Below are 15,915 nucleotides of genomic sequence, written 5' to 3' on the forward strand. Positions count from 1 at the left end.
GTTCGGAGCATGGAGCTCAAGAGGAAGTACAGGATAAACAACTCTTCACCTTCACAAGCTTCTTCCACCTGTCACATGCCTGGCTCCCTGAGACCTCCCTCTGCATGTGGTGGCTCAGTGATTAGTGAGTCCTAAGGGTCATTCCTACAGGGACTCCACTCCCCTCCCACCTGCCAGGAGAACCTCTGCAATTCTCTCAGTGCTTTGGGCTTGGCCCCTTCTGTGGAATGGGAATGTTGGGACCTACTCACAGTGAGGGCTTAGTGAAATAAGGTCACATGCCTGGGGGTGGGGTGCATAAGAGATGCACTGCTCCTCCTGCCCTCTTGAGTTCTGTTGAAGGTACTAGGTTGGTTTTCTTTCATAATACCATTGTGGTGAGTTAACGCAAGAAGGTCAGGGTGAAATGGAGTCACTTAATAACTGATGACTACTCAGTTACTATATTGTAGGGTGCATATCTGCACTTCCCCAGTTTTAGCCTTTCTGAAATCAGAATGAGTCTTGAATCTTTGGCATCTTAGATTCAATGACATAATGGATTTCATCCCTCGAGGCACTTAGAGATGGAACTAGCAAACATGTGAGGGGCTACTAACATAGTCAGGATTGCTGATGATAATAAACAGCTACATTCTCGGGGTAACTTAATGCCAGAAAGTGACAGTGTAGATCTGAGGATTATATTTTGGGAAGATTGTATCTTATCAGGTAAAAGCTTTTGATGAACTGAAAGTACTAATCACCTTTTTCCCCTCTTTTCCTCCCTCTGTCTCCTTCTTTGACCCCTTTGTGTGTATTTTACCCTCCTGTTCTGTTCTCCATCCTCATGTCATGTCTACTTTCCCCTGGATGTTGCTACCGCCACCACCAACTCCAACAACAACTCCTCCTCCTCTTCCTCCTCCTCCTCCCCCTCCCTCACCACCCTCACCACCACCAACAGCAGCAGCAGTTGCAAGCTCAGCATCTTTCTCATGGCCACGGACCCCCAGTCCCCATTACGCCTCACCCTTCAGGACTTCAGCCGCCTGGGATCCCGCCCCTGGGCGGCAGTGCTGGCCTTCTGGCGCTGTCTAGTGCTCTTAGTGGGCAGTCTCACTTGGCAATAAAAGATGACAAGAAGCACCATGATGCAGACCACCACAGAGGTGAGCGGCCGGGCAAGCCAGATTAGGACTTTGTCCTCACACTCATACAGTGCTGCAAAGTTGTGTGCACCGCTAAAGAAAGCCCCAACCTATTCAGAGAGCAAACAATGAGCTAAGAGGAACTGCCGCAAAGCTTGGCCACTGAAATACAGCTCACCCTGGAAATTCTCAGGGTTTAGTGTGGGCATCTGTAGATTTCTCGATCTCTTTAGATTGCAGGCATCTTGACATCTTGGCAACTGCCTAGTTAATGCCAATGGCCTGTACCATATTATGGAAAACTGTTAACTGCTTAATTGGGTAATTTTCAAAGAAAGTAATGTTGTTAAATGGGGCGAAATAAGAAGTTAAATCTGAAAGTGAATGTGTTCAAATGAGAGGTTTGATAATTGCATCTGTTACTACTTAGCTTCATAGGCTTTAATTCTAGTATGCGTTAAATATTGGGCAAAATTGCACTTGACTAATTTTTTGAAGAAAAGTAATTTATTCTGTCAAGAAATAAAAAAATAGGCTTTGTGTATGGTTAAACTGTAAATCTTATGTTTACAAAATACTGTAATTTTCAGGAAATCACTGTATTAGGAATGTGCAATGACTTATATAAATAAAAGCCATTTTTAAAACTGTTTGGGGCTTGTGTTCTAATTATTCCCCCCTTTTTTTTATTTCTGTTCTTGCCTCTGTGTCTGAACGGGCATGTCTGTGCGTTTCTTGGTAACCTCGGGAGCAGACAGAGAACCTGGCACAGTAAGTACTCGATAACGCCTGCTGTACACGCACATACCCCCTTCCCGTAGTGCACCCCACACTGCCTTTCCTTAGCACAGACGTGCATCTTCCCTGTCTCCCTCAGTGACCAGGTTTTTGCTTTTTTTAAAAATATGACTATTCCCCACCCAACCCTGTATTTTTATAAAACTTTCGTTAGATGAGAGCAACATGATTTTGGGGCAGAGCTGTTTGCTATTATCTGTATGTGCCCCAGGCCCACTTAAAAATACGTTTCCCATTGCATTTTGAGGCTAGGTTGCCTGTAGTTTAAGAGTATTCATTTTTTATCTTAAATCAGTTTTACAGGCAAGAGGTCACAATCCACATGTGAAATTGGTTAGTAATGTGTTATTTCTACCTGAACCATTTATTATCCTCTGCAAATGCCTCTTAGTTGCTAGGTTTCCATATCTAGTTTTCTTTTTTCATAATTGTCCTTGGAGTGTGAACTTGAACTTAAATTTATTTTAGACCAAAGAATTGAGCATCTTAAGTTCTTAAAAACAAGGAAATTCAGCGGCCGGGATTCTGTGCTTGGAGAGCTCATCTTTCCACCGGCCTGGCTCTCACGCATTTCACACAATGCATGTCAGACCTGCACACATATCCACCAGTAGCTGTCGGGAGATCTGTATCTAAAATGCATCTCGCAAATGTCATGATGAAATAGAGTGAGAATTGGCCCCTTTTCAGCAATGATAATCTACAGTTTTTGCCTCCTTCCCTCCCTTCTTTTCTTTCTTTTTGAACATAGCAGTATTTTGACCATCATAAATCTAACTGGTTACAAAAAGGGCGGCGGGGGGGTGGGGGGGGGAGATACTGAACTTGTAAGTCATTCTGATAACTTTTTTGTTTGGGAGGAAGATAGGCAATTCTTTTCATTCTGAAAAGTTTATGTTTTTTCCCCTCCCTTTTCTGTGTGTGTGTGTGTGTGTGTGTGTGTGTGTGTGTGTTTTATCTTTTTTTTTTTTTTTAAAGGTTTTTAATTGATTTTTAGAGAGAGAGAGAGGGAAAAAGGGAGAAACATCTATGTGAGAGTGAAACATGGATGGGCAGCTCCCACACGCCCCTACTGGGATTGAGCCTACAACCCAGGCATGTGTCCTGACTAATAATCAAACAGGCATCCTTTTGGTGGGCGGGACAACACCCAACCAACTAAGCCACATCCACAAACCAGGATGAATTAGTAGGGACTTTAAAAATTCTCTTTGAGATAGATCTTGGAATATTTTATGTATCAGGATGTGTTGGGGGCAGTGGATAATGGTGAAAGTATGGGGTAGCTAGTTTTTAAATTCTGGTACTGTAAGTTTTCTCTGGAAAATATTGGGGAGAGAAAAAATTACAGCTAGGGAATAAAGTATCCTCACAAAGTACACACCTAAGTAAACTGACTGATTTGTGGAGGTGACCTTTCTGTTTTGCAGTTTTAGTGTCTCTAGATTATCATTTTTTCTGTTATGTTCATCCTATAGTGTGTCAAATTAAAATCCCTAATCCTGGACCAGAGAACAGAAGGCAAAAAGATGCTGAGAGAGCCCATGTCCTTTAGCGTGCTGCGTGTTGTCATTTATTTAATTTACTTCTAGGTTTGGGACTTTAACTTTTTATTCTCAGTATTATGGTTTCACCTTAAATCACTGTATGTTTCTTATTTACTGAATGTAAGGTAATATAGGAAACGCGTCTGTAGTTTGGGATACGTAGGCACATATATCACAAGGCCTTTCTCAAGGAACCAAGGAAAGGAGACCAAAATCCTAAAATATAGTCTAGAAAGTTTCAGCAAAAATTCTAGGCAGTTTTGGAAGAGATACCATGATATGTACCTCTGTGAAATGCCAGTGCATGACAGGAATGAGGAGAGATTTGCATGCTGAAGGTAGTAGGGGCATTTTTCAGACCTCTTTGTGTATTTCTGAATGTGTCTAATAACCTACTTGTATTTTTGGCTGAAAAATGTAAGCAAGAACTTTATTCATTGTGGAAGTGATGGTGAGATGGAGGAAGGATGATGAGTTATGTCCTTAAAGAAGGACAAAGTGGTTCTTGAATTGTATGCAGCTGTGGATTGTTTTTAAGTCCACATGTTGCATTAGCAATCAGTGAGCATCCAAGTCAAAACGTGGATACATTGCATAAAGCAGTCTGTAAAAATATAAAATAATGTGTTATTTGTATGTTTCCTTTTTCACATTAAATTTTTGACAAGTAATGATAATTTCAAAATACTTTCAGAATACGTACTGTGTTTCCTGCTTGTTAAGTTACAAAAAACTGTAGGTGATATAAAATGGGAATCTACACTAATTTGTAGTATAAACATTTACTTAAACTTCAGTCTCTAGAGAGGAATTAAACTGTTCGCTGTCCACGTAAGTGGGATTTTGCTGCAGTTATATAAAATTAAGTAGCTCTTCAAACTTTGTGTAAAATTGAATATGAGAAGCAATGGGTAATAAGATGATGTGTACCATTAGTGCCTAAAATATTGTAGTACTTACCTCTTTAATAAAGTGGTTTGAATTATGAAGTTGAATTTTACTTGGTAGATAAAGTCTGTTTGCCCTGTAATGCTCTTGTTTCTTTTTACCCAATAAGGGGTCATGGATAGTTGCTACAGGGCAGAAGTTTTCAAACCTTTTGGTCTCAGAATCTTTTTCTACCCTTAAATTAGAATTGTTGATAACCCCAAAGAACTTTTGTTTATGTGGGTTTTATATTTTGAAAATTTTCTGAATTAGAAAGAAAATAAATTTTAAAATCACTTAAGCAGATAAAGAGCTACTTAATTTGTGGTAACATTATTAATGAAAAGTAACTATTTTCAAAAAAAATATTGTAGTGGGAAGAGTGGCTTTGTCTTACACATTTGCAAATGTCTTTAGTGCCTGGTTTTAAAAGGATAGCTGGATTTTCATCAACTTCTGCATTCTTTCTGTTTTGAAACATTGTTTGGAGGAATAGGAAGAAAGTCTGCCCTCAAAGAGGTAGGTAAGAGTCCCTGGGAACCTCAGGGGTTCTTGGACCAAACCCTGAGGACTTCTGCCATGAGACTAAGGAGTTCTGAAAAATTCCAGACCCGTCTATAGGCTTATGTCTTCCTGCTCTTCTTCTTCCTACATTGAACACACATTATTTATATTAAGTGCAAAACCTAGGAACTTACATAGATCCAGAGGGGATGTGAGTGTGTATAAATTTGTATCTGTAAGTCTAAAACTGGTTCAAAGGTCATGTTTGCTTATTTTTTAGTGACAAAATTATTCCATTTGATAGTTTAAGGTTTTATGGTAGGAAAACACATGAGCCTTAATTCAACCTGTTTTAATGTAAAACTCAGGATATGAAAGCATTAAGAACAGGGTGAAAACATGGACACTGTGTAAGTGGCTTGTTTCTGAAAGGGATGAATGATAAAGCCAGTTACTTTTAAGAGGTTTCCGTTCCTGTCTGGCTGTTTATAAATTAAGATTTGACTAGTGCTTTCCTAATTTACAAAACTTGGTGGTGGTTTTTAACATGAGTGTACTATCAGAATGCTACTCACTGTTGAACAAAGAAATATTAAATGACCTAACAAAGGCCTTTATTTCTTCAGTAATAACAAAAACGTTAGATATTTCATTTAGAGATGAATTATATTAAATTTTGGCTGAAGGGAATATCATTTAAACAAGTCTTGAAAGACCTGGAATAAGAGAGTTGACTAAGAGTCATATGGCTTTTAAGAAAATAGCATAGGCCTGGCCAGTGTGCTCAGTGGTTGAGCATCGACCTATGAACCAGGAGGTCATAGTTCAATTCCTGGTCAGGGCACATGCCCAGGTTGCAGGCTGTATCCCCAGGGTGGGACGTGCAGGAGGCAGTTGATCAATTTATTGATGTTTCTATCACTTTCTCTCCCTTTCTCTCTAAAATCGATAAAATATATTTTTTAAAAAAGAAAATAGCATACAATATGTGTTTAAATTCTCATTACTCTAGCAAATATTTATTGAGTAGCTACTATGTGCCCAGCACTGTTTGAGGCACTGCATATATTTGTTGCCATTTTGCAGTAGTGCCTTTTAATGTCATAGTCAGATGTTGTTGTTTTTTTAAATGAAAATACTGAAATTCCTGACCCCTGTAATCACTCTTTGGAACATTTGGAAAAGGGAGGAACCTTGGGGGTGGGAATTTGGCAGAGACTCCAGAGAATAGAGGGTCTATGGACATAAGCAGGTTTCATAGATGGGTCTCAGAAGGTTCTTGAACCTTCTAACAACTATGCAGAGTGTTCTGAGGAAAGAACTTTCATCAACTTCTCAAAAGGGGTTCCTGGTCCAGAGAAGTTGGAAGTACTGTTCATCCACATTAGAGATCATAACGGAAGTTATTTCATTAGTAAGATACAACGCTCAGGGAGGTTGGGTGCCACTGGTCATACATTTAGTTAATTAATGGCCATTGAGAATTAGATCATGTCTCTTAAAGAGACTGTGTTGTCACTCCCGTAACTGGCTTTTAAAATTTTTGGGTTCATACTTAGGACGTAAGAGTAGTTATGATAGTCATCACTGTATTTACTATAAGGTGGTGTCTTTATCTTGTTTTTCTTCTCTAGTTGTCCTGCTTGCTAGTTAATTGGCCAAGGTAGGGCAGGACCAGTTCCTAGTTCACTTTTTCTCAAAACGACCAGCACTGGAGAGCACAGGGGGAAGTAGGACGTGAGGCTTTCTCTGGAAAAACGGCATCGTTGGTCTTTCTCTGAAATTTTAATTTTGAGTTTCACGTCATCTCCAATGGCTCCTCAGGACCATGGCATTATGGCGGGGGGGGATAGAAGGAACCCCTGTTGTGGACAAAGGGAGTCTGGCTGCACAGGCAGGTCATCTGAAACATGGTGATGGGGCTGCCTCGCAGGTGAAGACTTAGGAGGAACCAGAAACAGCAAGGCCTCAGACACAGCAGAACAAGCCTGTAGGCATGTCTCCCCTCAGCACCTGCTAGCAAGACAGTAAATGCATTGTTAGTCATGCCCAACCAGGTTACTTGTGGTGTCCTTTCCTTTTTAAAATACAGTGGGTGAGACAGTTGTGGAGGGTAGGCCCCTGTGACAGGGTGGCAGCTAATGGTGTTTCTTAGGATGTTGGGACCATGAACTGATCTCAGCTTTTTGTGCCCTTGATCCATCTCATGATACTCAAATTCACCAAACGTAGGGGGGACTTGGAGAAGGTATTTTCATCTAAATGTTCATGACTTTATCTTGACCTAGTGCGTGCCAAGGAATTGCCTGGGAATGAAGGATAGAACCGAGATGCGTCATCTACAATTGCAGTATTTAGGCACAGTGAAGGATACTGACGTTTCTCAGGCAGGCAGTTGCCTCAGCAGATTTCCCCTTTTGACAGAATTTAAAACCATGTGCTTAAAAAAAATGGATCCTCTGGGAAAATCGGCGTCACTGTCGTGAGAAGGGTGAACCCCTGAAGAAAGGAAAGCCTGGGCTATTTCCAGGTTGTTAGGAGTGGGCGGGGAGAGGGGGGAGAGTGGTGGTGGTGTCCGTTTATTGTGGCTGCCGTATCTCACCGGGTGGGTATCGGGGCCTGTGTATGACCCAGGACAAATGTTCAGATGGGTATGGGAGCCTGTGTGTGACTAGAGAAATGTTTAGGTTTTATCTCACTGTGATCATAGTGAATATAGGGCATCTTGACTCCTTCTCTCCCCCAAAAAACAACAAAGAATAGGTAGAGAGTATTTTCTCCTTTCAAAACCTTTTTAAAGACTTAATTTGTGTTCTGTAATTAGATAACTTGATGCCTATCATTTGGAGCAGGTTTTCCTAAATGTTGGCCCCATAATCTTTTCACCACCTCTGGAATGTAGTAGGCAGCAAGCTCTGCATCTGCTGACTTTCAGATAAGGAGGGGTGGATGGAAGTTGTCAGATACCCAAATAACTCACATCCAGGTCCTGACCCAGTGCTTTCTAGTTTCAGGGCCTTATCTTGCAATAGAAGGTATCTCATCAGGGGCTGGAGAAAGAAGATGAACAGTAACCCCTAAGTAGTTCCTCGAAAACATGCTTTTAAAAAAGGTTTGAAATAACAGATTTGATTTTTTTTTTCTGTGACCAAGGTCCTGATTAGGGGAACGGAGGTATCCTGAGTTCATTTAAAAATTATTTTTAAGTGATTATATTTATTGTCAGCTCAAGAGTTTTTTATTTTATTTTGCTTTACCAGGAGAAGGTAGGTGGAAAGGCAAGCTGGGGGCGGGGCGTGGAGGATGATGCCTAAGACATCGTGTGGTTTAATACCTCTTCTAGCCCAAATATTGACTGGGTTTGTATGCTTCCTACATGGCTATGTTCTCTCCTGGGAGTCCTCCTGACTGAGTCCCCCTTCTGCATCCGACAGTGCTGAGTTCCTAGATCAAGATGCAAGAACACAGTGGTTCTTTCTGTATTTTGCATGTTAACTATGAAAAATAGATGTATACCAGACCCGCTTCACCACCAGGGCTTCTGAGATGCGATGTGGTTGCCAAGTGGACACGTTTCCACACTTCTCCACCCTCTTCCACTTTTCACCATTGATAAGTGGGGATCTTGTTAGTTTTATGAGCAAAAAATATATTTGTTGAAATGTCAGGCAGAATACGAGACTGACCAATTGGACTGTAGCGAAAAGTACAGCGTGGGGTGATGACTTAATTGGTATCAGGTGTCAGTGAAGAAAGCACACAGATGTGATGGGGTGCGTCGTTACCTAATTGTTTTAATGTTCACCGAGAAGTTAATTGTCAGTGTAGAGTGTGCTAGCAAATTAGGTTCCCACTGCCTCAGTGTAACTGAGGATAAATGAGGTGTCATGCGTTTCCAATCTGTACCTCTGACACAAACACTTTTCCTGCGGGGAGGAGAAAGTTCCCTAGGGGAATCAGCATGGCAGCTAAAGAAATCCATTTGAATAATGTACATTATTTTCACATTAGGGAAACCTGTCTAGCTTTTGCTGTATCCATGAGAGGTTTTTCCTTTCAGATTTGCTGCTGGTGGCTTCCAGGTTGATATTTGGTTGGCAGAAGAGTTGCTTTGAGGTCTTACATTAGATGAGGGATATATGAGGGCTTCGGAACAAGTGTTCCGGTAGCACTGTCAGCGGAACGTTTCATTAAACTTGCCTTCTTTCATGTCTTCTGGAGTTTGCCTTCCAAAATACCTCCACATACATGAACAACTATTATTGTTAAATTGCTAAAGAAAAGTAAAATTCTTGGAATAAGACTCTAAAGACTGGTTTTATGCATCCCGAAGCAGCTGGGTCTCTCCCTCAGTCTTGAGTGGGTAATCAGAGCGTGAAATAGAAACAACATTGTCAGGAACAGTCAGAATAAAGGAAACAAACACAAAGTCTGAATCTTGACGTTTTCTTTTGACTCAACCCAATGCTCTCTTAAGTTCAACAGACTCTTCTACTTAAACGTGCTAAGTTCTTCCATGAACGAATGGTTTAATAATTGCATTTGGATGTTTAACTTTGCTTTATTTTAAGAGAACATATTGTCTACTTCTACCCATTTAGATTCAAACCCTCTACTAACTGTCTAGTCAACTTGACTCCACTGAACTATAGCAGAGAATATTCCTGGTGTTGCTTTTACAAAACATGGTTCACCCAGTTAGGAAGCTACTATGGATTTGACCACTCAAGGAGTGCACACTGGTGTAATATTGGAAGATCTGCTACTCTTGCTTTTCTCTCTGAGTAGCTCCTAACCATCACATCACTGTTAGTGCAAGAAGTGGCCCTCAGGTTGCATATTATTGGTCATAGTGAACAATTTCCCTGTTGTCAGGGAAGAGGCCCACTCAGATTTTATATTCTGGAGATTTACCTTAAGAGGGACAGGTCATAACTTCTTGTGGAGCATGTTTTCTCTGTACTTGCACCTCATCTAGTCATTTCATATGTGGTTTCAATGTGAAAATGAGAGGAAGTCATGCCTGTTGGGCGAATAGGTCTTCTGGACCCACTTTCTGTCTCTGGTACTGAATATTCCAGGGGATTCATTTTTCTTTAGAGATGTGTCGGATATGCATCTCCCTTGATCTATTTACTTAGCTTTCTACCAGTGTGTGCAACACGAAAGGTGCAGAAAATCACGATTTTAGAAACTTTGTTTTGAAACCATAATGTGTTTTCAGGTCTTGATTTGTTCATATTTAAATACTCCCCCCCCCCCCTGAGGGGGGGGCGCGCGCTGCTTAAAACTCCTATTTTGAGTTTGTATAGAAGACATAAGGAAAATAAGGTGATTTTGTTTTGTTCTTAACAAAATTTTAAAACAAAGGAAAACATATATACTGTCTGGAGATCTCGTGCTGATCAAAAATACCTGATTCACACTTAAATATTTATTTGGCAAGTAAATATTGGACAAATGAATTGTACTTGATAAATGCTGTTTGGTAGATTAAAATCTTTAGAAGTAGGGACTCTGGGAAGGGAGGTCTGTGGTGGTAAACAGGTCTGTGGGATCACTCTCTGCCAAGATTGCCATCCCATCGGACTGGTGCTGGGGGTCCCTGGACTACTTTGTTCTCTGCTGAGTTCTTTTCTTGTGTGAATCTTGGTTATAAATGGTAGGACTCATGAATGTAAACGTTGGAATTCGGGACTACTTTTAGGCCACTTTAAAGTAGGCTGTGAAATGTTCATTTTTTAATTTTATGTTCACATTTTTTATATTGTGGATAATCAACCAAGTGAATCAGGATGTGTGTGTGTGGTGTGTGTGTATGAGAGAGAGAGAGAGAGTGTCTGAGGTTAGGAAGAGGAAACAGAAAGCACGCAACATATATTCGGCATTATTCTGTCCTTTAGAAGGTCAATTAAGCTTCATAGGCTAATGAGCCAATGTGACTTGTAAGTGATAAGTATTGGGGGCCAAGTAATGCAGGAACATAAATTGAGTTTAGAAATTTCTCTTCTGGGTGTGGTGGCACTTTGACTTAGTGGGAAGAGCTCATTGCCTTCAGGCACATTGCCTCCCCTTGCTGGTAAAATGAGGGGATGAAGGGGATGAAGAGTATGTCTTTAAGGTTGCTCTAGCCTCTTCAAAGGTTGGATTCTAATTTTCCTCTGTGTTTAGAATGCATGAGTTTTTAAATAACAACAAAGCAAAGTAGCCTCAGTTTCATGCTTGTGCCACGGCCTCTTCTTAAATGTTGATAAATCCTAGTATGAAAGGTGATTCTGACTTGTCCTAGTCAAACTAACAGATCAAGATAGAACCCTAAATTTTGAAGGATCCAAAGGATATTAAAGTTAGTACCCAGGTATAATCTCTTCATTCTTAAAATAGGTATGAAACTGCTCATAATGACCATCAAAATGGCTGTGTTCCACCTCTGAGCCTTTGGAAGGTGCCTGGGGGGAAACACAGCATGAGAGGGAAAGACTCATGGTCTCATGAGAATTCTGGAAATACCTGTGAAGTCTTTTGGTTGGGCTCCTGGGGAGCAAATGAAGGAACCACGAAGCTTGGGGTCTCCTAGGCAGTAGTTAACCAGGAAGTTATTGTTGCTGACGTGAAGTTCATTAGACAGGAACTGTTTGCCTAAATCAGGAACAACAATGAAGGCAGCGTCAGAGCCCGGAGGTTGTCAGGGGCAATTACACACAGAAAACTGGGTTCCTGGGGACAAGGGTAAAAGGAGGTGGTCCGTTTTTGGTGGGGCTGCAGCGGGAGCCAGGAACCCGCTGGCTCCTCGCCGTGGCTCTGGGCCTTTCCAGCCCACACTCTTCGCCACCTGTTTCGAATCAGTTTTACAGCATCAAAGGTACGATGAGATGTTTTGTTTCATAACTCGTCTAAGTCTGCCATTTGAATGGGGCCAATTTTCAGATAAGTAGGGGTGCTAATTACTAGCCCTGTCCAAATTTAGAGGAACTTCTCAGAGCTTTTTCAAAACCGCATTCAGATTATAGGCCTCATTTAAGCGGCTCAAGCGGGGAATTCCAGTAGTAACTTCTAAGACTTAGTCGGAAGGCCTCAACACTTGACGTGCTTACAGGTCCAGCTGTACGAGTGCTATTGTTTCTAACAAAAATTCTCTTGATCCTAATAAGTGTTGTTTACTTTTGTGTTCGCAATACCACTTAACATCATTAAAGAAATAAGATCATTCAGAGCTGTCTCTGAATGACTGAATGGTTTGGATGCCCAGTGCTAGATTCAGCAGAAGGGCTACAAAGGTGACATTGATCAGAGACTTTAAAATTACCAGTGGGCACCAACTCTAAGGTTCTGGGCACATGGGCAGAAGTTAAGTAGTTCAGCCCTGCCCTTCCATTGTACCTGCTCAGAGTCTGGAGAGGAGACTTTGGGGCTGATGTATAATTCTATAGCACAGCTCTATTTGGATACTGTTTATACTGAAGTGCAAGCTGCTACTCCCCTTGGAGGCTCAGCTTTTCTGAGTGCATGTTTGCACTTGGCGCTTTTAGTTAGGCCCTGAATCTTGTCAGGCATCTTGTGTGGCTCTGGGTTGTAGGGGTTAATTTTTAGCTGACATTTACCAAGGTAATTAGTTCAGGGATCCAGCCAGCTCACCTTTCAGTCCCCCACCCTGTGCTAAAGACATTACTCTGAGCTGCTTTATATTGAATTGCAGGGTCCCTCCCCGGTTTTTCTGTAAGCCTCCTGGCTTTTGTGTAGCTTGAACAGTCATGAATGAAAAGCTCAGCTCAAGGGAGAACGGAGTCAGCCCCTGAAGTAAGCAGAGAGGCATCAGACTGCTTTCTGGTTCCTAGTTTTTATTTTTTCCTGCATGTGGTTAAGCTGTGGAGGCCCCTATGGTGGGGTCCACAGTTGTCACGTGGGAGCTCTGAGAGCCAGCCACCTGGCTGATTACTGTAGGCTAGTTAGGTACCCACGGTGGTTAAAAATATATGTAAATGATTTGCTCCTGGTACATGCAGTGGCGTTAGAGTGGTCTAATGCAAAGGTTTTCAGCAGACCCTTCTCTTCTAAATTGTGGCAGAGGAAGGTAACATAATTGTCTGTTGGCCCTGGACACCCTCCTCTTAGTTCGCCAGCATCTTTCAGAAATTGGGGTTATCTTGCTTTGTGAAAGGAGGTTTTTGCACAGCTCGCTCAGCATTGTTCCAGGCTGTAACACATCACTGAACAAATTGCCCCCTTGCATATGCTAATCCCGCCCTTAAAATAACTCATTGTAACATGTTCTGATGCATTAGCCCAGAGGAGATGGGAATTGACCAGCTGTCAGATCATGTCATGTGACCCCCAAATATCTAAAATGCCTCTTTTCTTTGGGTCAACAGTTTGTACTCAGCACATGCAAATGAAAGTATCCTGTGTGGTTTGTGGAAAAGATTAGTCCTTGTTCCTGCTTTTATGTGTGGGAACTGGTCTGGCCCTTGAAGATTCACTGGCTGAAATTCTCTCTTTGGGTCTTAAATTTCGGTGTTTTTGCGAGGAGCATCAAATCTTATTTTCAACAATAAATTAAAAGAACTCAAAGGAGTTTCTTCATTGTTGCTGCAGGAAGTGCTGATTTGACTTAGTAAACTGTGCTGTTAACCTCACCTATTCTCCTTGCATTTTTTAGGAGTGACACACTCTGACTTGCAGTCACAGAATAAGTCTAATAGAATAACCTCAGGATCTACTCATAGGCCATTCATGTTCCTGACCAGGAAGTTGCAGTGGGAAAATAAAAACACATCCCCATATAAACAGCAAGTTCCTATTTCTCTAACAGTTAACAGAACATTTTTTAAGTGAGCAGTAGGGCCTGAAAAATGGTTTGATTGCATAGCCAGGGTCTCCCTTTTAAGTACTTAAAGTTGTATAAGTGTTTGCCATCCAGTCTTCAGATGAGATGAATTAAATGGAATGAAAGGCGATGTAGGTATCACCTTTCTAAAATAGCTATCACGTTCAGGTTGGGTTTTCATGTGTACAAAGAGACCTGGGAAGAAATCCTTGATTAATTTTTTTTGTCTTGCAGAGTAATTCCCTCTTGGTCCCAGACAGTCTGCGAGGCACCGATAAACGCAGAAATGGGCCTGAATTTTCCAACGACATCAAAAAAAGAAAGGTGGATGATAAGGATTCCAGCCACTATGTAAGTAAATAAAAGACTTGAAATAATATTTGTTGCTTACTTGCTTATTTTCCAAGTGAGTATACAAAAGTACTCTAAGATCTTAGTGATAATCCACAGCCCTTAAAATAATACCATAAAGAGGATAGAGTCTTAACACTGCAGGATTTTATTTCCCCCTAGAACTGTAAATTATCCTTCTGCCAGGCTTAGTATTAAATTTTAGGCTTTCTGCTTTAGTTACTCTTAAGCGGGGACACAGGAATGCAGGGCTGGCCTCATGGGCGTGCGGTTGCATAGGGCCCTGCTTGTAAAAGGACCCTGCCTCACCCTTGGTTCTATTGCTCTGCTCTCAGCCATCTTCACATTCTCAATTTTTGAACAAGGACTTGCATTTTCATTTTGTCCTGGGCCTGTGCTGCTAAAGTGATCAGGGTAAGATCTGTGGTGCCACAAAATACCTTTTTGAATGCTATTCTGATCACTTCTATTTTATAAAGAAACTGTAGTACAGACCTTGCAAGTGGTTTGCCCAAGGTCAGAGCTAGTGGCTGAGCCTGGAGGCAGTCTGACTCCAGAATCCATCTCTTAACAACTGTGCTAGGATTCCCAAACCGAGGTCTTAGGGTGGATATTTTGTCAGAGGTCCTTTGAATTAGTCTACACTTTGCACTATAATAATAATACATACATACAAAGAACCCAGGTTTTTGGTCCTTTCCAGCCCAAGCCTTTCAGCACATAATGTTTGCCCCTATCTTTTGCCCAGAGCCAGTGTCCCGTGCAGGTATTTTTATATATAGCATCAACTATTAATTAGCTAGTGAGAAGGTCCCTGATATGCAGAAATTTGGAAATTTGCCGATACACTTTCAAGTTGTTCTACTTATGTATGTTAAGTTATTTAATAGTGAGTGAGCTGCAACCCATAGGTCTGCATGACTGTTTTGTAACATGCGTGTATGGCTAATTGCATAGGTGGTTGAGGGTGTTTTGAAGCGATGTTGAAGAATCTGGGACAAAGGCCTCAGGACCCATCACAGGAATACTGTACTGTGAAGGTTTATATTGGCAGAAGGGTCGATACAAAGCTAAGATTTAAATTACAGAAAACTTAAGGACTCACTTCAAAGATCTGTTATAATAAGTTAATTGTTGGCTACTTTTTGCCAGTTGAGTTACATTAACCATTTCTATAATTTTTTTTTTTTTTTTCCTAAAAGGGAAACACTTTCAGCTTCTATTTTATCACCACTCTAGCTTTGGGTTCTGTACACCTGGAAATATTTAAGCTTTTCTGTGTGCTTTACTAAGCAAATGCAAGTCTTCTTTAGTATTAATTTTTTTCTTTTATTACCTGAAAGTATTTCCTTCAATGGACCATTTTGAATTGCCTAGGCTTCCTCATTGGTGGTAATTTTATGTTGTTATTGGTGAATTTCATGGTGCTTTTATGACAGTGTCTCAAGTAACACATTATTGAAGAAAGTAAATTAGGTCTCCCGCACGTAATGCTCTAGGTATGATTATAGAAAACATTTAAGACCTGACTTTAAAGCTGAGGGTAACTTTCCAGCCTGGACTTGTGTCCCACAGAAGGCCAATGTGGGTAGTATTTGCACTGTACTAATATTTCTCAAACATTATTTGTGAATTCTCAATTGACAGTGACACCAGGAAAAAGACTGTTTAGGTCATAAACTACAGGCCTACTTCTTTTTGGGAATTAGGGCCTGTTGTGATAGCCTACTTTTTCTGTATGCTCGCTGTATTACTTTGCACCAAAGGACGTCAGGCTTTTCGACTAGGAAAGTAAGCTGCCTTTTTCAGCCTGCCTCAAACTTGAAGAGTGATC

At 41.1% G+C, this 15,915-nt stretch overlaps 1 protein-coding gene across 7 annotated transcripts in view; it reads left to right on the top strand.

Annotated features, from left to right (window-relative positions):
- TLE1 (TLE family member 1, transcriptional corepressor) overlaps positions 1–15,915 on the top strand; it is an 85,519-nt gene that overhangs the window by 42,429 nt on the left and 27,175 nt on the right. For 5 of the 7 annotated variants that reach the window (XM_079790306.1, XM_079790308.1, XM_079790310.1 and 2 more), the window contains 3 exons: positions 947–1,151; positions 1,885–1,901; positions 13,965–14,081. In XM_079790306.1, coding sequence (XP_079646432.1) covers positions 947–1,151; positions 1,885–1,901; positions 13,965–14,081 — 339 coding nt within the window. The remainder of the gene's footprint in view (positions 1–946; positions 1,152–1,884; positions 1,902–13,964; positions 14,082–15,915) is intronic. The other 2 variants (XM_079790307.1, XM_079790309.1) reach the window with 1 other exon arrangement.

Source organism: Cnephaeus nilssonii (assembly GCF_951640355.1).
Source record: "Cnephaeus nilssonii genome assembly, chromosome: 14".
NCBI lineage: Eukaryota > Metazoa > Chordata > Mammalia > Chiroptera > Vespertilionidae > Cnephaeus > Cnephaeus nilssonii.